This window comes from Podarcis tiliguerta (genome assembly GCF_965153285.1).
Source record: "Podarcis tiliguerta genome assembly, chromosome: 1".
In the NCBI taxonomy this organism is placed as follows: Eukaryota; Metazoa; Chordata; class Lepidosauria; order Squamata; family Lacertidae; genus Podarcis; species Podarcis tiliguerta.
This window is the reverse complement of record NC_139534.1, coordinates 125,936,534-125,963,601: the sequence shown is the minus strand read 5'-3', so window position 1 is coordinate 125,963,601 and position 27,068 is coordinate 125,936,534. Positions and strand designations below refer to the sequence as shown.

Genomic DNA, 27,068 nt, shown 5'->3' with positions numbered 1-27,068 from the left:
AATCAGGAAGACTAAAATTTTAATAAGGAATGGGGACAATTTATAACTTAAAGACCATTGTAAACAGCTAAAATTGTTAGTAGGATTGGAATAATACATATCGTTTAATGGTGAATTTTGGACACAATGGAGATATAAATCATCATAAAAGATAGATGCAGGAGGAAATGATTAATAATAGGACCCACAAAGGGGAGGTGTTAAGTCCAAGAGATTCTTATACGTGACTGTAAAATTTTAATCTGAAAAACCAAATAAATATATTTATTTTTTAAAAGAATCATACAACACAACAACACTTTAAAACAATGCCACACTAAAATATATAATAGCAGGCTTGATAATCCCACCGCAAATACTTGTTTTTAGAAGTATTTTTTTTGTGGCGGGGGGAGAGATATGGGTGCCCCCTTTGCCTGAAGTGGCAGCAAGGTTTTCTTTTGAAGGAGTTAAAGAGCAAACGAAGAGGGAAATTTTTGGCCACCTTTCGTATTAATTTCGCTCCTGGAAATTCTAAGAATGTGCCTCCCCCAAATGTCACCAAATACAGTATCTTTGTGAGGGACAAGTGTTTCCACAAAATTTGAGGGTGGGTATTCAGCCCGCCTCAACCGCAAAGCCTCAAAACAGTCCCCACAGTTGCTCATAGCTGTCATAGCTTCCCTTTTCTTGCGAGGAATCCTATTCAGAACAAGGGAATTTCCCTTTAAAAAAGGGAAACGTTGATAGCTATGCAGTTGCTTTTAGCTTACTTATTCAGACGGAGCAAGTTTCTGTCCCTCATTGTTGTGGAGAAAAAAATATAAACGTCATGTGGGTGTGAATACATCAGCTATGGCGCTTCCTTGCAAATAAAATAAAATAAGCGGTGACTTGCAGCCTTCTCTCTCCCCCTCCCAGAAACTGGTCTCCAGGTCAACGCTGAGGCGACAGAAAAAAGAGAGTGGAAAGGATGGCAACGAGGTGGCTGAAGTCTCGGCAAGCAAGCTCAAAATTGAGGATTTGCTGTTCATTAGAGTTCTGGGAAAGGGCAGTTTTGGAAAGGTAAGAGTTCCTCGTCAGCACCTGGAGTATGGGCAGAACTTGTTCCTCAGCTTCTTTTGTGCAACTTCCATTTCATTTCCACAGGGTTTGCATGCAGAGGGGAAGGAGAACTGGGTGCACCCAGTTTCCCGGCCATTTGGTTCCGCCTTTGCGTACTTATTTAAGGACATTTGCTACCCCGTTAACTTTGAATAAAGATATCTAAGCAGTGTACGAAACTCAATATATAAAAAACAACAATTTAAAACCATTCTTCTTTGCATCACTACTTACCGTATTTTTTGCCCCATAGGACTCATCACCCTATAGGACGCACCTAGTTTTTTTTTTTGGGGGGGGGGGAAATAAAGGAAAAAAAATATTTCCCCCCCAGGCACGGGGCTGGCTCGGGGGAAGCCCGAGCTTCCCCCGACCCCAGCCCCCAGAACAGCCTGCTATCCACAAGCCTAGGGAGCCGCGTCAGTCTCCCCAGGCTTGCGGAGAGCTGCGTGAAGCCCGGGTGCGCTCTTCAGCGCGCCCGAGGCTTCGGAATGCAGGCAGCTCTGCGCAACCTTTGGGAGCCTGGTGCAACTTGGCGCCGGGCTCCCGAGGGTTGCGCAGAGCTGCGGGAAGCCCGGCAGCTCCCGAGGGTTGCGCAGAGCTTCCTGAAGCCTGGAGAGCGAGAGGGGTCGGTCTCACTCTCCAGGCTTCAGCGAAAGCCTGCATTCGCCCCATAGGACGCACACACATTTCCCCTTCATTTTTGGAGGGGGGAAAGTGTGTCCTATAAGGCGAAAAATACGGTATTTAATTAACCTATTTCTATTTGTGCCCATAGATTTATTTTTTTTAAAGGTGGGAGAAAAATCAGAAGCTCCTGCCCAGCACCAAATGAGCTCAAATTCTAGCATAAAAAGTCCCTCTACCCAGTTCCCCCACAATATCCATAGTTTTATAAACTCGTATCTCCTTTTCCTGCAAACTAAAAACATTTATTTCTGCCTGGTTAGGTGATGCTGGCTAAAACAAAACAGACGGGATTCCTTTATGCCATAAAAGTGCTGAAGAAGGATGTGATTCTGCAAGACGACGATGTGGAATGCACTCTGACGGAAAAGCGGATTTTGACCCTGGCCAGGAATCATCCATTCCTAACCCAGCTCTACTGCTGCTTTCAGACACCTGTAAGTATTCTTCTCAACCTCCACAGCAAAATCAGCATTAGGAACACAGAGATCTTCGCTTCCTGAATGAGCTCTAAATCTTCCTTACAAAACAGGCCTGTGGACCATAGGGTTTTCTAGTTTTGTTGGAGTTATTCTCAAAGAAGTATAGAGAGGATCCTGCTAGGATAGCTCAGTTGGTGGAACATGAGTGTTATGTACTGAGTTGAATAGGATCCAGAATGCAGCAGTCTGATTGGTCCTAGAACAATAGGATCCAGAATGCAGCAGTCTGATTGGTCCTAGAACAATAGGATCCAGAATGCAGCAGTCTGATTGGTTCGCAGGAGCCACCCAATTCAGCTCCAGGTGGAAGTGAATCCGCAACCTGATTGGCCTACAGGAGAATCCCAGAATTAGCCAATCACGTGGGGCCCATTGTGTAAACAATGTATATAAAGCAGACATTCTGGGGGAACTTCCATTCCTCCTCACCACTGTGAGCTGAATAAAGAGCATGAAATCCACTCTCGACTCCAAGTGTATTTCAATGAGACTCTTAATCTCAGGGTTGTGAGTTGGGTCAAAAGATGATTCCTGCCTCTCAACTCTACAGTTCTATGATTCTATCCGCAAAAAGCTGATAGCTCTGGAGATGAATCTACTTGTCTTGATTGCAATACAGTTTCTGACTTTGCAAGGAACGGGCTGTGTTTTCCTGAGAGTGAGCACTAGGTGGCAGGCGTCGCAAGTGAAAAATTCAGCCTCCGCCAGTCACATGGCCCTTAAAAAAAAAATTCCCAGGAAAGGTTAGCTGAGGAAACGAGGCAGCAGCTGCCTGTTGGGACCTCACAACCACAGTCCACATTCTTGCCAAAGGACAGGCTTGTGAGTCCCTCGGCATTCATTTTCCTCACAAGCATTTCAATAAAACGGGATTACTAGCTTTCCCTGGGAGCGACTCAGTTTTTGAGAGGCTGATCTTCCTCTTTTCATACATTCCCCACGATCCCTGCCAAGGAAACCGTCTGCCTCCATGCCATACCTTTAAAGTACACAGCTTCCCCCACCCCAAGGCCGGCCCACCCATAAGGCAAGGTGAGGCGACCGCCTCAGGCGGCAGGATGCACAGGGGCAGCAGATCCAAGGAATCCATCACTCGCTGTTGCTGCCACTGTTCCCAATTTAGCTCCTCGCTCGCCCCTTCTTCCCTGGCCAGGGCGGTGGTGTGGGGTGAGCTGCCATTTTGTGGTTCGCCTCAGGTGCCAAAATGTCTTGGGCCCCAAAGAGTCCTGGGAGATGCAGTTTGCCGCTCACACAGCCACCCCCCCAGCGCCCTTAACAAACTACAGTTCCCAGGATTCTTTGCGGGAAGCCATGTGCTTTAAATGTGTGGTGTGTACACAGCCGCGGTTGTTGCTCACGGTGAGCAAGGCTGAGTTCAAAACTTCCGGGGTTGATTCCTGGGGGGTCTTTGGGCAAGACAACCCATCTGGGCCCCCACCCAAATGAGTCCACCTCCTCCCTGCAGCAAGTACTGGGGGATCTTATCAGTGACCCCCTCCTAAAGTATTGTTGTTGTTTAGTCGTGTCCGACTCTTCGTGACCCCATGGACCAGAGCACACCAGACACTCCTGTCTTCCACTGCCTCCCATAGTTTGGTCAGACTCATGTTTGTAGCTTCGAGAACACTGTCCCACCATCTCATCCTCTGTCGTCCCCTTCTCCTTGTGCCCTCCATCTTTCCCAACATCAGGGTCTTTCCCAGGGAGTCTTCTCTTCTCATGAGGTGGCCAAAGTATTGGAGTCTCAGCTTCAGGATCTGCCCTTCCAGTGAGCACTCAGGGCTGATTTCCTTCAGAATGGATCGGTTTGATCTTCTTGCAGTCCATGGGACTCTCAAGAGTCTCCTCCAGCACCATAATTCAAAAGCATCAATTCTTTGGCGATCAGCCTTCTTTATAGTCCAGCTTTCACTTCCATACATCATTGGGAAAACCATAGCTTTAACTATATGGACCTTTGTCGGCAAGGTGATGTCTCTTCTTATCAGTGACCCCCTCCTAAAGTATAGGCCCTCAGTACATGTCCAGTTGTACCAACTCTTGATGCCAGGTCTGAAAACATCCCCCTTGCCTCTTTTTCCTGCCATGAGATAAAAGATCCTTGCCTGGCTGACTTTCGTTTTCCTCTGCAAGATAATAAACAAGAGTAGCTCTTTCTAGACTTGAGGCAGTGCCGGATTTACATATAAGCTAAACAAGCTATAGCTTAGGGCCCCACTCTCTTGGGGCCCCCCAAAAAATTTAATGGAAAAAACCACTGGATGTTCATTTCCAAAATACAAGATAAAAAACAAATAAATTAAAACCTACATACAGCAACAGTGTTTTGTGTTGTGTAGGCTCCAATGATGTAAGTAATGGGCCCCGCCTGCTAGCCTGCTCCCTGAAATATCACTGGTTTTAGATACCTATTAGGTCCATAAATTGTTGTTGTTGTTTAGTCGTTTAGTCGTGTCCGACTCTTCGTGACTCCATGGACCAGAGCACCCCAGGCACTCCTGTCTTCCACTGCCTCCCGCAGTTTGGTCAAACTCATGTTTGTAGCTTTGAGAACACTGTCCAACCATCTCGTCCTCTGTCGTCCCCTTCTCCTTGTGCCCTCCATCTTTCCCAACATCATGGTCTTTCCCAGGGAGTCTTCTCTTCTCTTGAGGTGGCCAAAGTATTGGAGCCTCAGCTTCAGTATCTGTCCTTCCAGTGAGCCCTCAGGGCTGATTTCCTTCAGAATGGATACGTTTGATCTTCTTGCAGTCCATGGGACCCCATAAATTACCATATAGCATATATTCAATACCAAAAAAAGTGACAATTTGTTGTTGACAAAGGACAGCTGGACATATAAAGGGCCCCATTACCTTCAGTCATCAAACCTGAATCCAGCCCTGGACTGGGGGAGTGTCTGAGAGCAGCCCACAGGGGCTTTGCCGATGCTCCTCAAGCATTCAACACTTCCAACACTTAATGATTATTTAAAATGAATTTAATCAAAGCAGCATGCGAAATTTCAGCCTGCGTGTGACGTGGTGCCTGAGTGCATTGCCAGAGTTACCAAACGGCCTCCCATTGAGCATGGTGTCTCCATGTCTTCTGTTAGGACCGCCTCTTCTTCGTCATGGAATTTGTGAATGGAGGGGACCTGATGTTTCACATCCAGAAATCCCGCCGCTTCGACGAAGCCCGAGCCCGGTTTTATGCCGCAGAAATAATTTCGGCCCTCATGTTCCTCCATGAAGGAGGCATCATTTACAGGTGAGCAAGAACACCATGCAATAATTTGTTGTTGTTGTTGCTGCTGCTGCTAATTAAATTAAATGAATAAATTCCATTTATACCCTGCCCTTCAACCAATGATCCCAGGTCTGGTCACAGCATTAAAAAACACACCAAGATGAATAGACCTGGGATAGCACAATCAGTAAAGCACGAGACTCTTAATCTCAAGGTCGGGGGTTTGAGCCCCACATTGGGCAAAAGATTCTTGCATTGCTGGGGGTTAGACTACTAGGTGATACTCTTGCTCCCTTCCAACTCTACAATTCTATGCCGCCTCCTCTTTTTAGAATAATAAAATCAATAAAAGCAGCTTCACAGGGAAATGTCAGTAGGTGCCACTTTTTCAGCCATATAGCAGTATGTGGGGAAATCAAACATCTTCCCAGTTCACCTTTTTACTGGCTCACAGCCCAACACCTGCTGCCAGTTTTTTTCTTGAAGCTATCATCCTGCCAACCTTACTGTACTCTTGTGAAACATGGACCACTTATAAAAGCCATCTCCAACTCCTCAAAAGATTCCATCAACGATGTCTCCGAAAATTTTTACACATCATTTGGGAAGACAGGTGAACTAATGCCAGTGTACTGGAAGAAGCAAAGATCACCAGTGTTGAAGCAATGATTCTTCAACATCAACTTCGTTGAACTGGTCATGATGTGCGGATGCCTGATTATCATCTTCCAAAACAACTACTCTATTCCGAACTTAAGAATGGAAAGCGCAATGCTGGTGGTCAGCAAAAGAGGTTTAAAGACTCACTCAAGGAAAATCTAAGAAAATGTAGTATAAACACTGACAACTGGAAAACATTGGCCTGCGAGCGCTCCAGTTGGAGAACAGCCTTTACCAAAGATGGGCTTTGAAGACGCTCAAACTCAGGACGAAAGGGAGAAACGTGCTAAGAGGAAGGCATGCTTGGCAAATCCACATGGAAATCAACTTCCGCCCGGAAACCTATGTCCCCACTGTGGAAGGACGTGTGGATCCAGAATTGGCCTCCACAGTCACTTACGGACTCACTGTTAAGATCGTGTTTATAGAAGACAATCTTACTCAGCTATGAGTGATCCCCAAAGAAGAAGAAGAAGTTGATGGCAATCCTCAGAGCTGGTGAGCGTCTGGAAACCAGAAGGGCAGAGGTGGCCCATCCTGGCCTGTCATGGCTGACTATAAATCAACAGAGACAGAAGCAGAGTTCTAAGGAGGTGGTGCCGTGAATTACCCAAGTTCTTAAATACTGGTGATGCATTTATCACTATCATACCCAGCTAGACCAAAGAAAGGAGCTCCACCAGCGCAGTGTTGAGTGGTGCCCATTAGGACTGGCAGGGCACAAAGCCAGCCGGAGGTGGAGCCAGTGACAGGCAGAGGAAGCTGATTCTGGCTGTGTCCCCATCTTCCTTCTGAGTTTTGCAAGTGTGATGCGGAGAAGGAAGCGGACAGCCATGGCCACCCTCTGGTCTATTTGCAGTTCAGAAGACAGGCAGGTAGGGGCTTGCTAAGGGCTGCTGATGGGGCAGTGCCCCCTTTCACCCTGCTAGACTAGCCTCCATTCCCCCGTTAGTTGATGACTCTAGTGCAGGCTTCCTCAACCTCGGCCCTCCAGATGTTTTTGGCCTACAACACCCATGATCCCTAGCTAGCAAGACCAGTGATCAGGCATGTTGGGAATTGCAGTCTCAAAACATCTGGAGGGCCGAGGTTGAGGAAGCCTGCTCTAGTGCTGCAGCTCAACATTGTATCATGGGTCCACTTATTAGTGGGCAAAGGCCCCACTCATCATGCTTGTCATGGACTGGTTGGACGCAGAGGAATGGTGGCTTGGAGTGAGTGGTCAGAGGGAGTAAAGGGAGAGGTCTGGGAGGAGGAATGTCGGAAGATGAAGAGGTAACAGGGCTTAGTGAGATGGGAGAATTGGTGGCAGAGAAAAGCCCAAAATCAGAAGCAGAAGCTGAAGCTGAAGCAGGAGAAGAGGGAGGCCTAGAGGCAGAGACGAGTCCTGCTGGTGTCCCGGTGTCTCCCCTTCCTGCTGCGACAAGGTCCACTCCCCCTGGTCTTGCAGAACCAAAAGAGGCATGAAAAGGACGGAGGAGAGGTTGGCTTCCTGCAGGCACAGTCTCCAATTGTTTGGGGCAAACCCTGGAGAGGAGGAGACTTTGACAGCTTTTTAAGGCTGGAATATTCCTCGGCCTACATGGGCATCTGAAACATTGTCAGAATTCAAGGGCACAGCGCGTTGGCAAAAGTAAACAGGGTCAAGCAGGGTCTCAAATCGGATGGGAGACCAGAGGTTTGATTCCTGCATCGCAGGGGGTTGGACTAGATCAGGAGTTGGCAACCTAAGGCCCATGGGCCACAAGTGGCCCATGGGGGTCGTTTTACCGGGCTACGAGCCACCCCCCAAACGAGCCACCTTCTCGGTGAGTCCCTGCGCGCTGTGCTAAACCGGTGCAGCGTGGTGCGGGGACTCACTTCGGTGGCGCCAAAAATTGAGTCTGTGCAGAAGCCAATAATTGCGTCTGCGCAGACACAGACACCAGAAATTGTGGGCGGGCGCTTACACACGCCCACGATCCAGCCCACAGAGGGGGCTTCACAGCAGTAAACTGACCCAGGCAAGGTAAGCTTTGCTGACCCCTGGACTAGATGATTCTGTGATCCTAAAGGTAAAGGTACCCCTGCCCGTTCGGGCCAGTCTTGCCAGACTCTAGGGTTGCACGCTCATCTCAGTCTTATAGGCCGGGAGCCAGCACTGTCTGCAGACACTTCCGGGTCACGTAGCCAGCATGACAAGCTGCATCTGGCGAGCCAGCACAGCACGCGGAATGCCGTTTACCTTCCCGCTGGTAAGCGGTCCCTATTTATCTACTTGCACTCAAGGGTGCTTTCAAACTGCTAGGTTGGCAGGCGCTGGGACCGAACGATGGGAGCACACCCCGCTGTGGGGATTTGAACCGCCGACCATGCGATCGGCAAGTCCTAGGCACTGAGGCTTTACCCACAGCACCACCCGCTGTGATCCTAGACAGGCCCAAATATTCAGTGAGGGTGTGAATCAGGGGTGGTAAGAGGCATGACTCAGAAGGCTGTGTGGCCTGCGGAAAGTCCCCAGGGTCAGGCAGAGAGGTCTGGAGGGTCATATTTAGTCCCTGGACCGAAGGTTCCCCATCCTTGTTCAAGGACAGTGATGTTTTTAGAATTATTATTATTATTATTATTATTATTATTATTATTATTATTTATACCCCGCCCTCCCCAGCCAAGACTGGGCTCAGGGCGGCTAACAACAGATATAAAAACAAATTGATTGAAATACAACTTAAAACACAACATTAAAATACAACATTAAAACATTAAAATGCAGCCTCATTTCAATTGAAACTCAAATCAAAAACTTTTTGGGGGATGAAAACGTCAAGGCTACTAAGGCTAACTATCCAGACTGGTCCTATGTGGGCCAGAAAAAAGCCAGGGAAGTCCCCAAATAGGAGTTCCAACACAGAAGAAGAAAGGAAAAAAAGAAAGAGGCAGATGGAATCAAGCCAAAGGCCAGGCGGAACAACTCTGTCTTACAGGCCCTGCGGAAAGAAATCAGATCCTTCAGGGCCCTGGTCTCATGAGGCAGAGCGTTCCACCAGGCTGGGGCCAGTGTTGAAAAGGCCCTGGCTCTAGTTGAGGCTAGTATATTTGAGTGAAAAAACAGAAACATGAGAGATGTTTGCAGACTGGATGAATGCAACACAGAGAGCCTTAGAGAAAAGATCACAAGGAGCCGCGAGGGGCAAGAGATCAGGGGCTTTCAGGAATGCAAGCATGTCCACATTTTCACTGGAAAAGTGTTATTGGCCATACAAACCTTCCTCCCTTCTGCATCACAGGCAAGCGCCGCAACACTCTCAACAGCAGCCAGACTCTGAGAACGTTTTTACCAGGGAAATTGCATAAATAACTCTCCCACTCCAGCATAACATTTTGCCTGTAAATATGGAAGCAAAAGCTGGTTGCTGCGGGCACAGGACCCCTCTGGCAAGGCGAAAGGAAGGAAGAAATGTCCTGTTAATACCGCACTCGCCTCTCGTTCTCACTTCCCCTCTCGCGCTTGATGCCAAAGCCCGAAGGAGAGGAGACGCCAAATGGTTACGCAACCGAGACCCTGTTTCAAACAGCGACGAGCGGCAGCCATTGACATTCAATCAGTCCTCCGAAGACATCTGTTTACACCGATTGGAGCAGCCCCAGGCGTCTGCCTGCTCTCGAATGTATTCTCCCAGAGACTGTGGAATAAATTATCTTATGCCTAGGAGCCCTTCAGCGCATGCAGACACAAACACACACACTTGCGCCAAGTGTCACAATAAATATTCGAAGGGAAACTGATGGCAGCAGGCTGATCTTGCGGAGAAACGGGCCCTCAAATTACAGTTTTATGCACACCCAGAAACAAACACACATCCGGATATTAAGCCATTCCGAAGGCAGGAGAGATGGGTAGCTGGTTGTCTTGTTTTGGAAAACAGCTGTGGAATTACCTGAGAGTGAATGAGGCAGGGTGGGGAGGTTGTAGGGTCAGGTGTATACCGTATTTTTTGCTCTATAGGATGCACTTTTTCCCCTCCAAAAATTAAAGGGAAATGTGGGTGCGTCCTATGGAGCGAATGCAGGCTCCTTGGCTTCAGCGATAGCAACGCGAAGCCTCCAAAGCACAGAAATGGAAGAGGCTCCGTTTCTCCTGCCGCTTTGCTGAAGGGGCGCTGAGCAGAGAGGGGGAGAATTTTTTTTCTTGTTCTCCCCCTCTAAAACAAGGTGTGTCCTATGGTCGGGTGCGTCCTATAGAGCGAAAAATACGGTGTTTATTTAGGACCCCTCCAGACTTCCTTTTCTTTTTTCTTTTTTTTAATAAATATTTTATTAGGTTTTACATAAAAGATAAAACAACAAAAAATGGACATGAAATGTATTTTCTTTTTTCTCTTGTGTTGATGTCCAGACTTCCTTTTCTTGTGCCTCCATGATTTGTGCTCATGGTGGTCTTGGCCTGCTTTGGGGCAGACATCCTGCTTCTAGAATCATAGAATTGTAGAGTTGGAAGGGACCCTGAGGGTCATCTAGTCAAACCCCCTGCAATGCAGGAATCGTTTCCAATCCCAAATGTCCGAAATCCTGTAACATTTTGTAGTAGTAGTAGTAGTAGGAGAAGAAGAAGAAGAAGAAGAAGAAGAAGAAGAAGAAGAAGGTGCTGACCTTTAAAGCCCTAAACAGCCTCTGCCCAGTATACCTGAAGGAGTGTCTCCACCCCCATCGTTCTGCCTGGACACTGAGGTGCAGCATTGAGGGCCTTCTGGTGGTTCCCTCACTGCGAGAAGTGAAGCTAAAGGGAACCAGGCAGAGGGCCTTCTCGGTAGTGGCACCTGCCCTGTGGAACGCCCTCCCATCAGATGTCAAGGAAATAAACAACTACAGTCATACCTCGGGATAAATGTGCTTAAGTTTTTTCGGGTTGCGCTCTGCAGCGACCCGGAAGTAACGGAGTGTGTTACGTCTGGGTCTCACCGTGTGCGCATGCGCCGACGGTCAAAATGATGTCAAGCGCATGCACGGAAGCGGCAAAATGTGGCCCGCCCATGCACAGATGCGCAGACGCGGGTTGCGTTCGCTTCAGGATCCCAAGGTACCACTGTACCAGACTTTTAGAAGACATCTGAAGTCAGCCCTGTTTAGGGAAGCTTTTAATGTTTAGTAGACTACAGTGGTACCTCGGGTTAAGTACTTCATTCATTCCGGAGGTCCGTACTTAACCTGAAACTGTTCTTAACCTGAAGCACCACTTTAGCTAATGGGGCCTCCTGCTGCCGCCGCGCCACCGGAGCACGATTTCTGTTCTCATCCTGAAGCAAAGTTCTTAACCTGAAGCACTATTTCTGGGTTAGTGGAATCTGTAACCTGAAGCGTATGTAACCTGAAGCGTATGTAACCTGAGGTACCACTGTATTGTATTTTAATATTCTGTTGGAAGCCACCCAGAGTGGCTGGGGAACCCAGCAAGATGGGCAGTGTATAAATAATAAATTATATCTGAAGGAGCGTCTCCACCCCCATCGTTCTGCCCGGACACTGAGGTCCAGCTCCGAGGGCCTTCTGGCGGTTCCCTCACTGCAAGAGGCCAATATACAGGGAACCAGGTAGAGGGCCTTCTCGGTAGTGGCGCCTGTCCTGTGGAACGCCCTCCCATCAGATGTCAAAGCGATAAACAACTACCTGACATTCAGAAGACATCTGAAGGCAGCCCTGTTCAGGGAAGTTTTTAATATGTGACATTTTAGTGTATTTTTCATCTTTGTTGGAAGCCGCCCAGAGTGGCTGGAGAAACCCAGCCAGATGGGCGGGGTACAAATAATAAATTATTATTATTATTATATACCTTGCCCATCTGGCTGGGTTGATTTGGTGAAGCAAGCTTGTTTTCTGCTGCTGAAGAAGGATAAGACCAAAGCCAATGGCTCCAAATGTCAAGGAAAGAGATTCTGACTCCTGTAAATGTTAGGAAGAACTTTCTGACGGCAAAAGCTGTTTGATGGTGGAATGGTCTCCCTCGGGAGGTGGTGGACTCTCCTTCCTTGGAAGTTTTAAAGCAGAGGTTGGATGGCCATCTGTCCTGGATGCTTTTAGTTGAGATTCCAGCATTGCAGATGGCTTCCGGGGTCCCTTCCAACTCTACAATAAAGGTAAAGGTAAAGGTACCCCTGCCCGTACGGGCCAGTCTTGACAGACTCTAGGGTTGTGCGCCCATCTCACTCAAAGAGGCCGGGGGCCAGCGCTGTCCGGAGACACTTCCGGGTCACATGGCCAGCGTGACATCGCTGCTCTGGCGAGCCAGAGCCGCACACGGAAACGCCGTTTACCTTCCCGCTAGTAAGCGGTCCCTATTTATCTACTTGCACCCGGGAGTGCTTTCGAACTGCTAGGTTGGCAGGCGCTGGGACCGAACAACGGGAGCGCACCCCGCCGCGGGGATTCGAACCGCCGACCTTTCGATCGACAAGCCCTAGGCGCTGAGGCTTTAAGCCACAGCGCCACCTGTGTCCCTAACTCTACAATACTAGATTCTAAAATGGGCTCCCACCCCTTTTTATCGGCTCACCTTTTGGCAGATTAATCTGCCAGCGAAATGGTGGTTCTAGTTACGGCCTTGATTTGCACACTTTAAAAAAGATTCAGAAAGTTTCCTTGTGTTTTGTTCCTGCATTTTGTGGGTTGGCAGGGCTCGCATCTCGCCTTAACCTCTTGCCTTGAATGGTTATCTCCTCCCGACTGAGGTTTACAAGCTAGCTTGTCTTCCTCGGAAAGTTTATTATACGACCTGGCATGATCCCGCTCATTGATCTCAGGGCTTCGGGGTTTATTCTCTTCTCCTTCTTCTTTTATAGCTTTTTTTTTATACAGGACATGCTTTTTATCAACAAGTTCATAAACTTGATGGCTGAGCTGCAGCTGCTGACATTTAGAAGGTGCCTTATATAATAATCCTGGCGGTTGTTGTCGTGTGGGGGTTCTTTTTTAAGGCAGAAGATTTCTAATAAAGGGCAGATAGGACACAGTCGTGGGATTCTTTCTGCTCGGGGAAAGGCAGTTCATAAGAAAAAGATATTAAATCAGAGGCCGGAAGTGTGTTTGCGAAATCCTTTCCCTGAATTTATTCAGTCACCTTTTCTGTTTAAAATGACAACAGTAATCTTGCTTCCGATCCCCTCTGGGTGCAAATGAGGGAGCTGACTTAGCAGTCCGATCTGATACATGTTTACTCAGAAGTAAATCACCCTGATTTCAAGAAACTCCATACCAGGCCCTAGCACTGTCTTTAGCATATGCGCCGCCGGGGTACAAAGATCCGCCCAGCGCCCCCAAATTTAGTTTAGCCCCCAAATTAACTTTTATTGTGCTTCTGGCAGACACCACGCTTACGCCTTATCTCTTGTTTACGAAAGAAGGGAGGGAAACAAACTTTTTAATTTGCTCATTTATTTACAATACACTTATACTTAAGTATGCAACACCACCACACTTGAACTTTTAAGTATTATTTAGGCACCTACGTAGGAGATACATCAGTCGTGTCAAAGGTGCCGCTGACCCTGCTGCCGCATAGCAGCTCAATACAATAAGGAACATATTATTTTGATGGAAGAGTTAATTTCGCATCCACTGCACCGTTGTGAATGACAAGCGCCGCCATTCTGAGTGACAAGCGCCGCTGCTGGCGTGTCGCGTGTTTGGTAAATGAGCGCACAAAGTCGAAAGTCCTGTAGTGGAACAGTAGGTATACATTTCGGTAATACCTAGGTATACAGTGGTACCTTGGGTTAAGAGCTTAATTTGTTCAGGAGGTCCGTTCTGAACCTGAAACTTTTCTTAACCTGAGGTACCACTTTAGCTAATGGGGCCTCCCGCTGCGCCACCGCTGCACTATCTCTGTTCTCATCCTGAAGCAAAGTTCTTAACCCGAGGTAATATTTCTGGGTTAGCGGAGTCTGTAACCTGAAGCGTCTGTAACCTGAGGTACCACTGTATATGTGTTTTGTTTTTCTAGCTTGATCAAAATTATTTATTGTTATGGTAAAATCTGGGTGCGAGGCTGCTCTGCCACCCAGCTCGTCGGACTAAGTCCGTGGGTCCCTGCGGAGGAAAATGAGCTCAGCCGGAGACAGGAGCAAACTGCAGAAGATCCAAGGATTAACATATGGAGGAGGGAGGGGGGAATATGCAGAGCTGGAGATATGCGCAGATAAGCACATCCTGAGTCCCGGTGATGAGAAGACAATGGTCCATGTATGCATAGTCTGCCACCTGGCATTGCCCAGAGGAAAGGCTTGGCAGAGTGATTTGACAGGATTAGGGTCTTGACACCTTGCTTGAGGGATTATGGAGGACAGGGGAGGTGTCATGGAGTCCTAGAGAAATTGAGCAAATTGGCACATTGATTTTCTATGAATTTTATAGATTTTAGTCCCTTTTGACATTGAGAATTGGAAATAAATGGATATATTATAGCAAAGAAGGAGGTGAAGAAGACATGCCCCCCCCCTCCGTATCATTTATTATTTCATAACAGGTAGATAGTTAAGAGCTTAGGCGGCTTCACCAGCTGGCACCCCCCAGAATTCAGCGCCCCGGTGCCCCACACCCCTTGCACCCCCGGGGCAAGATGGCCCTGCCAGGCCCGGAGATAAGGATCTGCTACGAATCATAGGCTGTCTCAGCCCAGGAGGGGAAATATTGCTTGGGCTAAACCAAACCAAATTACACTAGTTTGAAGAGGGTGTGATTTTGGCAGGGAGGCGATGGGTTGGATGAGGAAGTCTGGATACCCCAAGAAGCTGTCTCCCCCATGAATTTGTCCAATCCTCTTTTATAGCCAGCTGAGTTGGCGGCCATCACTGTGAGTTCCAGAGTTTAACTATGTGCTGTGTAAAAAAAATACTTTATTTTATCTGTTCTGAGTGACTCCACTCAGGACCTAGGGTGGAGAGCACCCCACCCCAGTTTGTCCTGTGGAACAAACTGGTGAGAGTGGAACGTAATATATAATTTGAACAGTAAAAAAACCAGAGAGGTACATTTTGGCCTCCTAACATTTTTTTTATTCTTATTCATACTTACCAAAAGATATACATACCCAGTACAAAGTATCTTTTTATAATACACCAGAATAAAAGAAATGTTTTAAAAATCTAATCAAAAAAAGAAACAGGAGCAAAGATAAAGGAGAAAGGGAAAAGAAAAGAAAAGAAAAGACGAGGGGGAAAGAGAGAGAAAAGAGAAAAAGATGAAAAGACTTCTGGTTTTCTATGTATAGCAACTTGCTCAAAGTATTCACTCAAACTGATATCCAACTATTCTATTTTCCACAAGCCAGTATTTTTTCAATCTTCAAATCCAGATATTATATTTTCTCTTTCATGCAAAAAGTCCACAAGAAGCTTCCAGTCCTTAATAAATGTCAATCATGACTAGAGAGGGACATTTTGGGTCGTTTGAAGAGTGATGAGTTTTCCCCCCTTTGTGTCTCAAAATTCCTACGTTTCCAGCCCATGTTAGTCCGGAGGCTGATAGCTGCAAATGTTTCCAGGTTATAGTTTTCCACACAGGCTTCAACATGTGTGAATCGGTGGCTGAGTTGAAAGCTGGCGTGTAATACAGTGGCTTTGGGGAGGAGGAGGAGGAGGAAGAGGCGTGAGGTTGGCACCGCACTCATTCTGGCTCCCATGAGCACCTCTTCTTTTGCCGCTTTAGAAAAACCAGCACCGAAGAGGCTCTTTGGGCTTGTCATGCAGTCTGAATTTGTCACCTTCTATTGCTCTGAAAAATGTTTACGCCACTCTTCATATTCTTATGCCCGCCTTGCCGCCTTCCTCTGCTCCAGCTCAGCCCTCTCACCTGTCCTGGCAGGCTCCTCTTAAGCACTTGGCACCACCTGAGCCTTCCCTTATTCTGCTTAGTCTTTTAATGTTCACCCTCCCTTGTTTGGGCATGTTCTGTTTTAATAGCCCTTCTGGGTCATAAGCGCCTTGGACGTGGCTGGCAGAGCACAGCAAGTCTCGCAGAGCTTACTGTGGAAGAGGAAGCTTAGGAGAAGCAGGGTTCACACCCTTGGTGGGTCGTGTTGGCTCAGAGGCTGCAGGGCTCTTACCTGGTCAGCTGCTGGTTGCCTTTTCCTAAGCACAGGAAGGGTCCCCAGCCAGCTCAGCTCTTGGGCATATGCATCCATCTGTCTTGGGAGACAATGGAGGTGTTGGAAGGTTACAGTGCCTGCAGTGGCTGTAGAGACCGATACGGGAGAGACATGTTCTGTTGCAGCTGAGGCAGATGAAGGCGTCCGGTTGTGCTGCTGCAGATGCACCATGGCATTTCTTCTCTCTGCGCTCCTCCCCAAGGTCACTGCGGTGGATGCAGAACCTGACCATCTGTCTCCAGGCACCGCGGTCGTCTGCAAGGGATTCCCCACACGGCAGGGTTGATGTTGTCAGCCTTCATGTCATGTTTGCCGACATCTTTGTAACACAGTTGGTCTGCCAACAGGCCTGGTGCCTGAAGCCAGCTCCCCGTAGAGCACGTCCTTGAGGCTCCTGCAACTCCCAAGCCTCCCCCGAGCTGTCAAAATGAAGGGGGGCTGCCGGCAAGGCGGTGGAACTCTGCTCCTTCCCCCCGATGGCTCGTGGTAGGCTTGGGAGTCGTGGGCAGGCGGCACACCGAATGTCACCCCCCTCAATGATTACACCCAGGGTGGGCTGCCCCCACTGCACCCCTATTCCTCCACCCCTGGATGCTGTCTATTTTAGCATTTCAGCTGGAAGAGCATCGCTAAGAGCAGATCCACTGCATGCATTTAAAGCGCACCCAACACGCATTTAAAGCATGTGATTCCCCCTGAAGAATCCTGGGAACTGTAGTTTCCCTCCTTACAGAGCTACACGCCCCAGCACCCTTGGGAAAACTACACTTCCCAGAATTCCTTGGGGAAGTCGTGTGCTTCAAATGTGTGGAAACTTTTCGGTGTGCCCACTGATGAGTTCTTTGGAAACCATGATTGTGGGGGAAGAAGTTGGTAAAGAGAAGTGGAGATGGGCATTTGAAGCCTCCTTTGGCATTGCAAGGATGGTTGTATCACAGAGCCGGTGTCTGAGTCACAAGTGGAAAGGGTTCCTGATCCATCTCCCCCCCCCCCCCCGGGACCTTGTGATCTGCTGACGATGCACAATTACTGTAAATACAGCTGAGTAATCTGTGTCCTGGGAAATGTGCCTGTGTGTCTGTGAACATCTTGGAAAGGCGACTTTTCCAATGCCGCTGACCTTTCCCCTGCCAGCTGGCAAACTGCAGAATGCTTGGCTTGTGGCAGGGTTAAAAAGAGGCCAAAGCTCAGCCTAAGAGAACAGGCTTTGCCCATGCGAGGTCCTGGGTTCAGTTGTCAATTTCCCATCACAGGTTCTGCAGCATCTACACCTTAGGTAGCTCCTGCTAGACAGCAGAGAACCAGAATTGGTCAATGTGGCGTGTTCCCTCCCCAGATATTCTACAGCTCCCATCATTCTTGTCCATTGGTCATGCTGACTAGGGATGCTGGGAGTTGTAGTCTGCCAATGTGGAGGCCATCACATTGGCTGTCCCCGGGGCAGACAGCGCTGGCTGGCTGAACCAATGGGCTGACAGCATAAGACAGTTTTGTGTGCTCCTAGGTACCGATCAGATATGCAGATGACACAACTTTGATGGCAGAAAGTGAGGAGGAATTAAAATAACCTTTTAGTGAGGGTGAAAGAGGAGAGCGCAAAATATGGTCTGAAGCTCAACATCAAAAAAACGAAGATCATGGCCACTGGTCCCATCACCTCCTGGCAAATAGAAGGGGAAGAAATGGAGGCAGTGAGAGATTTTACTTTCTTGGGCTCCATGATCACTGCAGATGGTGACAGAAGTCACGAAATTAAAAGACGCCTGCTTCTTGGGAGAAAAGCAATGACAAATCCTAGACAGCATCTTAAAAAGCAGAGACATCACCTTGCCGACAAAGATCCGTACAGTTAAAACTATGATTTTCCCAGTAGTGATGTATGGAAGTGAGAGCTGGACCATAAAGAAGGCTGATATTCGAAGAATTGGTGCTTTTGAATTCTGGTGCTGGAGGAGACTCTTGAGAGTCCCATGGACTGCAAGAAGATCAAAGCTCTCCATTCTGAAGGAAATCAGCCCTGAGTGCTCACTGGAAGGACAGATCCTGAAGCTGAGGCTCCAATACTTTGGCCAGCTCATGAGAAGAGAAGACTCCCTGTAAAAGACCCTGATGTTGGGAAAGGTGGAGGGCACAAGGAGAAGGGGACAACAGTGGACGAGATGACTGGACAGTGTTCTCGAAGCTACCAGCATGAGTCTGACCAAACTGTGCAAGGCAGTGGAAGACAGGAGTGCCTGGCATGCTCTGGTCCATGGGGTCACGAAGAGTTGGACACGACTAAACAACAACAGCAACATCAACAGGTACCTATAGGGCATTTACAGGCCAGTTTCCCTTCACTGAAATCTCTGGTCTATAGTTACGAGTTGCAAAGTGAACCCAGAGCTCAGCGCCCTTTGCAACTCTGCTCAGCTTGTTTGTGTTCTAACGGGCTTCATGTTGTACCTCCAAATAAACTCGAAGCACACTTCACATGGAACTATTCCCACAATCAGTCCTTTCCCAAGAGCTGCTGGGTCAGGGTTTCAGCAGGAGCTGTTTTAGCGGTTGGCACCATGCAGCATGCTGGAGGCAGGGAGGCAAAATGATGTTATGTAGGACCTGGAAGAGCACCCGGTAAGCTCTCCCTACCTGGAGATGCTGAGCATTGCACCTGGGACCTTCAGCATGCAAAGCAGATGCTCTACCACTGCACTATACCTGAAGGAGCATTTCCACCCCTATCGTTCTGCCCAGACAGTCAGGTCCAGCACCGAGCGCCTTCTGGTGGTTCCCTCACTGCGAGAAATGAAGTTACAGGGAACCAGGCAGAGGGCCTTCTTGGTAGTGGCTCCTGCCCTGTGGAATGCCCTCCTACCAGATGTCAAAGAAATAAACAACTATTTAGAAGATGTCAAAGAAATAAACAACTTTTAGAAGACATCTGAAGGCAGCCCTGTTTAGGGAAGCTTTTAATATTTGATGAATTATTGTATTTTAATATTTTGCTGGAAGCCACCCAGAGTGGCTGGGGAAACCCAGCTAGATGGGTGGGGTATAAATAATAATAATAATAATAATAATAATAATAATAATAATAATAAATAAATAAATAAATAAATTACTATTAACCTTCCCCTAAGTTTTAAGCTGCCCCTATTTAAACCTTGCAGTAACTCCAGGATACGTCATGGACTAGCCGGATGCAGAGGAGTGGATGGAGGAACCAACTGGAGAACCACCCAGGGAGTGGTGGTGGGACGACCATGAGTGGTCAGAGGGAGAAAAGGGAGAAGCCTGGGAAGAGGAGGTGCCAGAAGCGGAAGGGACAACAGGGCTTAGTGAGCTGGGAGAGTCTGTGGCAGGGAAAAGTGCAGAATCAGAGGCAGAAGCTGAAGCAGGAGAGGAGGGAGACCAAGAGGCAGAGATGACTCAGGCTGGGGAAGAGTCATGGGTGTCTCCCTCTCTGGCTGCAACAAGCTCCCCTCCTCCCTGGTCTTCCAGAGGCATGAAGAGGGAGGAGCAGAGACAGGCAGGTTGGCATGGTCTCAGATTGCTTGAAAGGTCAACACCGCTGCAGTGCCCTCCAGAAATTGTCCTATACCCTCTAGAGCCCCGTTGAAGCCCATAGGGATTACTTCTGAGTAGGCCTGCCTAGGATTGCACTGTAATTCCCTGGCATGATTCTCTCTTCTGAGCTGCCTCTCGCAACTCAGTAATAGGAGTGAGTCACTTTTTTTGCACCTCTGAAGGGTGGCATCTCACAGCGCACGTTTCCAAAAGCGTTTCCACACCAAGGAGCGATGGTTTGACATGCGGAGGAGGCAAGAAGCAACAAGCAGCAAAGAACAGTCTGGCACAATCTGACATTATGGCGCTCTGTGCTCAGATCTCCATTGTTACACACTTCAGACTTGCCTGATGGCTCAGAGACAGGGCATCTGCAATGCAGGCAGGAGGTGCCGGGTTCAAGTCCTGACATCTCCAGGGAGAGCTGTGATGGGAGATGGCAACCCAGTCAGGTGGACGATATATAAATGTTGTTGCTGTTGTTGTTGTTACTTAATGCAAGGCAGATGCGACTCCACTGAGCTATGACCCATTCCCCTATATATTTTAATCTGAACAAAAAAAAGAGAGAGAAAATGCAGGGGTGATATGACTAAAGTCCAATGCAGAGTTAAGCAAACCCTAATTCTGCATAGGGACGCGGGTGGCGCTGTGGGTTAAAGCCTCAGCACCTAGGACTTGCCGATCGAAAGGTTGGCGGTTCAAATCCCCCGCGGTGGGGTGCGCTCCCGTTGTTCGGTCCCAGCGCCTGCCAACCTAGCAGTTCGAAAGCACTCCCGGGTGCAAGTAGATAAATAGGGACTGCTTAGTAGCGGGAAGGTAAACGGCGTTCCGTGTGCTGTGCTGGCTTGCCAGATGCAGCTTGTCACGCTGGCCACGTGACCCGGAAGTGTCTTCGGACAGCGCTGGCTCCCGGCCTTTAGAGTGAGATGAGCGCACAACCCTAGAGTCTGGCAAGACTGGCCCGTACGGGCAGGGGTACCTTTACCTTTACCTTAATTCTGCATGAGACAGAGGTGATGGTTTGTTTCCATTGGGGTGTAAATTCCTGACTCCATAGATTCCCAACTGTAAAATGGGTACATTGTTTTCCAGAGTCTCTCCATGCTTCATTCCTTCATAAGACACAGTACATATATGTGCATTTATACGTGTGATTTAACACGCAACTTGCATATTGAAGATTGGGTTTACTGTGCTAAAGTTCATTTTCGGCAGGGGATGGCGTGGGGGGGGGGAATCTGACCCCCCTAGCGCCTGAGAAGTGTGATGGTCAGTACTAGGCAAGCTATTTCCCCCTCTGTGATTTGGGTTCCTTCTCTTTCTGCTCCCGTTCTGATTTGACTGTTGCCTTGCCCTTTGTGGGTGCTACTCTGGTTAGCTGCTGCGCTTGTGAACTGAAATTAAAGAGGCATACAACTGTAGACATCTGAAGGCAGCCCTGTTCAGGGAAGTTTTTAATGTGTGACATTTTGTTGTTGTTGTTTAGTCGTTCAGTCGTGTCCGACTCTTCGTGACCCCATGGACCAGAGCACGCCAGGCACTCCTGTCTTCCACTGCCACCCGCACTTTGGTCAGATTCATGTTTGTAGCTTCGAGAACACTGTCTAACCATCTCATCCTCTGTCGTCCCCTTCTCCTTGTGCCCTCCATCTTTCCCAGCATCAGGGTCTTCTCCAGGGAGTCTTCTCTTCTCATGAGGTGGCCAAAGTATTGGAGCCTCAGCTTCAGGATCTGTCCTTCCAGTGAGCACTCAGGGCTGATTTCCTTAAGAATGGATGCATTTGATCTTCTTGCAGTCCATGGGACTCTCAAGAGTCTCCTCCAGCACCATAATTCAAAAGCGTCAATTCTTCGGCAATCAGCCTTCTTTATGGTCCAGCTCTCACGTCCATACATCACTACTGGGAAAACCATAGCTTTAACTGTACGGACCTTTGTTGGCAAGGTGATGTCTCTACTTTTTAAAATGCTGTCTAGGTTTGTCATTGCTTTCCTCCCACGAAGCAGGCGTCTCTTAATTTCATTTTATTAATTTTATTAATCATTTTATTAATTTCATTTTATCTTAATTTCATTTAAAAATGACATTTTAATGTATTTTTAATCTTCGTTGGAAGCCGCCCAGAGTGGCTGGGGAAGCCCAGCCAGATGGGCTGGGTACAAATAATAAATTATTATTATTATTATTATTATTATTATTATTATTATTATTATTAGAGCTGGAAGGTACCCAGGGATCATCTAGTCCAACCCCCTGCAATGCAGGGAACACAGTTAAAGTGATGAGCTGCCCTCTTACTCAGAGTGTCGTTGGCAGGGGTGACCATTGTTCTTGGATTCCCAGCTCCTGTCATCCCAGGCAGGCAGCATGGCCAATAGTCAGTGAAGAAGGGATATGGAGGCCCACGTCATTCCTGTCCCCCTGCCACACCGGAAAGCATTAATGGGATTACTCCACCCTGACTAGGAGGATTCCTGCCCATGTTCCTGGAGTCATGAGATTCTTAATCTCAGTGGTTGTGGGTTCGAGTCCCACGTTGGGCAAAAGATTCCTGCACTTCAGGGGGGTTGAGCTAGATCAGGCATCCCCAACCTCCGGCCCTCCAGATGTTTTGGACTACAATTCCCATCATCCCTGGCCACTGGTCCTGTTAGCTAGGGATCATGGGAGTTGTAGGCCAAAACATCTGGAGGGCCACAGGTTGGGGATGCCTGAGCTAGATGATCCTCATGGTCCCTTCCAACTCTAGAATTCTACGATTCTATGAGCCATTCACATGCCTTTTCGAGTTGTATGTGAATGAAGAGCTGCCTCGCAGTGGCGTAGCGTGGGGGGTGCGGGGGGTGCCGGCCACACCGGGCGCAACATCTGGGGGGGGTGCGCGCTCGCACTCGCAGCTCTCTGCCCCTACCTGGCTCACTCACTCTCTCTCACTGCAGTGCTGGCTGTGCGAATCCGATCCAAGCCGCCGGGTCGCCGCCCACTGTGGAGGGGAGGGTGCCAGGCGTGCGGTGCGGAGAGAGAGCAAGGGACTATCTGGGGGAGGGACAGTGCAGCGGGGGGGGGCGCAAATTACTTGCCTTGCCCCAGGTGCTGACAACCCACGCTACGCCACTGCTGCCTCGTGGAATTTTAGCTCAGGAAATGTGCCCAAAAGCCTTTATCTGGGATACACCAGATCTATTTTGTTCGTGCTGTCATCAATGTGCTTTCCATGGAGGGCTCCAGGCTGCAGATTTGCTTGCCCCCCCATCCCCCCCATCCCCGCGCTTGGCGTGCATAAAATAGCAGCACTGTTAAGAGTAAATCGGATCCATCGTCGGATAGGCTAGAAAAAAATTCCAGCAGCTCCGTCCAGTGAGATGAAAGAATCCACTACATTTCTAGGTTGCTGGTTATTTGGTCAGCAGGAGGTTTGCCCAGTCTGCCTGTCACAGAGGAAGGATTTTCCCCTTCCCGGTTTGTGTCTGTCATACATTCATTGAAATCGCATCCCCCCCCCCGTCAGTTCTGAGAAATGACTGCGTGTCTCAGTCTGTATGAAAGAACAACGATTTTACGTATATTTAAACCGCAACCTTTAGCAGAATGTGGGATGTGCGTTGCCCCTGGGTTGTTTTAGAAGCCATGGGATGGTTCAAGGCTGGGGTCAGCAAGGCCTAGGCCAGTTCACTCCAGTGGAGAGCCCTCCGTGGGCCAGATCACGCGCGCGCAACCGTGATTTCTGGCGTCTGTGCAGACACAATTTCCGGTCTCTGTGTCTGCGCAGACGTGATTTCCGGCATCTGAGCATGCATAGACACAATTTGCGGCACCATGGAAGCGAGTCCCCGCAGTTTAGCGCAGTGCGTGGGGACTCACTGTTTGGGTGGCTTGCTTTGGGGGTGGCTCATGGACCAGTTAAACAACCCCTGTGGGCTGCTTAGGGCTCATGGGCCTTAGGTTGCCTACCCCTGGTTCAAGGCATCAGAATTCAAAATGGCCTCACTGCAAAGATCTGTTGCTGTTGGACAAGCATGCTTTTGAGGAGACTGGGCTAGACCGACAAATGGTTTGTGTAGGTGTGATGCAGCTTTGTATGTTCATAAGTGGAGAGGTGGGTGGTTTATTATTTATATTTATTTATTTGTTTATTTGTTTATTTATTTATTTTTCAAAATTAAAACAAAACATATTATCCAGAAACTTCCCTCAGTTCCCTTCTTTGATTTCTCTGAGAATGCTGATTTCTGCATGTTACAAAGTTGTATAGATCCTCAAACTATTTAGCGAATTATTTATCAATAAAAAGTTTGTGAATGTTTATTCAAAGCCAGCCAAGGAGTCCAGTTCGCTTTGTTGCGTCTTCAAATACTTTGTAAAGGGTTCCCATTTGTCTTTAAAGTCACAGTTATCCTTGTTCCGTAGCTTATATGTCAGTTTTGCCAGTGCTGCATAGTCCATTATTTTTCTTCCCATGATTCTTTAGATAGGATTTTAGGTGGGTGTTTTTTTAAGAGTCCTTTGAGTGGGACTCTGAGAAGCACATCGCCAGAGATAGTTCGAAGCTAAAGTTACTGCTCCCACAAGCCATTGGACAGAGGGCTTAATGGCTCCATGTCTTTCATCACAGGTAGGCACCATCCCTAACTAGCAGAACCAGTGGTCAGGGATGGTGGGAGTTGTAGTCCAACACAGCTGGAGCCCTCAGTTCGAGAAACACTAAAGATGGACTTGTCTTCCTATTGCCTCCTTGTTTTCCCTAAACTTTTAAGTGTTTTCTCTCTCCCCCCCCCCAATCTTTTCATTTAGTTTTAGAATATTTGGAAGAGACAATATGTTGTTTGATAAAAATAGCTTGATGGGTCTGAGTTTGGTTACGCTTTCCAGGTTGTATGGCTGGAGAAAACAAGTTGTTCCGCTGCCAGCTGTCTGAGAACAAACTGGCAAGCTTCCGTCATACCCATGCAAATGTTTGTGCCTTTCCTTTGCTTTCTAGAACAGTAGGTGTAATGGCCATAGCTGTCAACTGTCCCTTATTTGGTGGGAAAGTCCCTTATCCCAGCGCCGTGTCCCGCTGCTGTCTCAGATTGATGATGTCCCTTAAATTTCCTGGGTTTCAAAGGAAGCAGCTCCTCTCCCTCCCTCCCTGCCGACCAGGGAGGAGGGAGACACCAATTGTGTTGCTTGTCTGCATTGCTCACCCAATGAGGAGTCTTAAGAACGACTGGGGGGTGGAGCTTGCATGCCTTGTGCCGATCAAATCGGCCGCACTGCCTGGGGACTCGCCTTTGCTCAGCGCTTCCCAGAGGAGAGGTGACAGTGGTTTTCCTTGCTGCATCCTCTTTGCTGGGTTGCGGTGCTGTGGGAACCACCGCTTGAGGCTTCGTTTGGCTGCTGGCTGGGCTTTCTGCCTTTGGCTCAGAGGGGCTCAGAAGTTGAACATACCTGTGCCTGGAAAATCCCTTATTTTGGCTGCTGATTCCTTATTTTCGAGGCTGCTGGTCCCTTATTTTCAAATCTGTAAGTTGACAGCTATGGTAATGGCCTGCTCCACAGAGGGCCTTTATTCCAGATTTGTTAAACATTTCTGCTTCTGGCTCCACCCACGATCAGTTCTGGCCCTCCCCTCTGTCAAAATGTGAATCCCCTGACAGACTACCCTCAAGTGATCTCATCCCCTGGCAGAAATAAGGTTGCCCACATCTATCCTCCCATGTAACATATTGTTAGAACAGGTTGTACACTGTAATCACTTTTTTTTGGCAATATTTTTGACAGCAGTCCTTGCGTTTGTTTTGCAAACTTGCCGATTTCCCCCCCAAAACTATCTAACCACATCCACGAAACAAATGGATTCTGCTGCAGTTTCATGCTCCCGTGTTTCGTTCTGGATGCTGTAGTTTGAGCAGTTCGTAATAAATGCGTCGGAAGAAGTGCAAAAACCCTTGCAATTGCTTCAACGTGTAGGAATGTTCATTGCAATCCCTCCCCGGCAGCTGCCTTTTCTATGGTGCTCTGTTAAATGGAAAAGGTTTGGGCATTTGCAACGCTAATATTCCACTCGCTAATGCTAAACAGATATTCCTTTCTTCTCCCTCTCCGTCAGAGGACTCGGGCTGGGCAGTCTTCTCATGACGGCTTAGCAATTTCCTCCTGCGGTGTGGAACTTACCACGTTCGCCTTGTCCAAAGTTAGCAACCCAATTATCCGGCAAGCGAGGTTCTTCCAACTGATGAGAATAGAACACAAAAGCCAGCAGGGGCGGTCCTGCTTAATTTGGCTCCCTGGATTCACAGCTTCAGGGTCTGTGGTTTGCAAAGGAACACCAACCTCTCTCTTCCTCCCTGCTTCCCATAGTCCCTCCTTCCTAGCATTGCTGCTAAAGAATGCCCAAAGCATGCATGCTCCAAACTGCAGAGAGAAATTTAGCCTTGCAGAGCAGATGGCTCCAGCCCACTGCCCGCTATGACCCAGCACCCTGGACAGCGTGCTGACCATTAGAACATAAGAAGGGGCATTCAAACATTAGGGAAGGGGGGGAGGGCTATGGCTCTGACTCAGGTGGAATCTACACATATATGAAAAATGCTGTGAAAATGCTTTTTTTATTATTAAAAAAAAGTTTTTAAAAAATATATTGAATCTGTCATTAGCTCACCATCGCCATCTTGTGTCACATTCGTATAATGCACAGCGGGTGGCGCTCTGGTCTAAACAGAGCCTAGGTTGGGGATGCCGATCAGAAGGTCGGTGGTTTGAATCCCCGCGACGGGGTGAGCTCCCGTTGCTCGGTCCCTGCTCCTGCCAACCTAGCAGTTCGAAAGCATGTCAAAAGTGCAAGTAGATAAATAGGTATTGCTCTGGCGGGAAGGTAAATTGTGTTTCTGTGCGCTGCTCTAGTTCGCCAGAAGCAGCTTAGTCATGCTGGCCACATGACCCAGAAGCTGTACGCCAGCTCCCTCGGCCAATAAAGCGAGATGAGCGCCGCAACCCCAGAGTTGGTCGCGACTGGACCTAATGATCAGGGGTCCCTTTACCTTTACTAGCTGAGTGCTCAGTATGACCTTCCAGTTTGATTGGGTCTCGCAATTAGGAGGCAGCTGTGCTTCTACTTAATATGTATATGTGTGTGTTTATTTATTTGCAAAATCTATACACTGATTGGTTTTTGTAAAAACAAACAAACCTCAAAATGGTTTACAAAGAGAACAGAACAATAGAATTATATGCAAAAAACCATAACAGTTAATCTTTCGATCATTCAAAACATAAAATCAAC

At 48.2% G+C, this 27,068-nt stretch overlaps 1 protein-coding gene across 4 annotated transcripts in view; it reads left to right on the top strand.

Annotated features, from left to right (window-relative positions):
* The window catches only part of PRKCH (protein kinase C eta), a 103,283-nt gene that overhangs the window by 54,619 nt on the left and 21,596 nt on the right, over positions 1–27,068 (top strand). For all 4 annotated transcript variants that reach the window (XR_014510188.1, XR_014510189.1, XR_014510190.1 and 1 more), the window contains exons 8-10: positions 901–1,044; positions 2,034–2,207; positions 5,347–5,501. Coding sequence is in view for 1 of the 4 variants with exons in the window: in XM_083436505.1 (XP_083292631.1) it covers positions 901–1,044; positions 2,034–2,207; positions 5,347–5,501 (473 nt within the window). In the remaining 3 variants the exon portion in view is untranslated. The remainder of the gene's footprint in view (positions 1–900; positions 1,045–2,033; positions 2,208–5,346; positions 5,502–27,068) is intronic.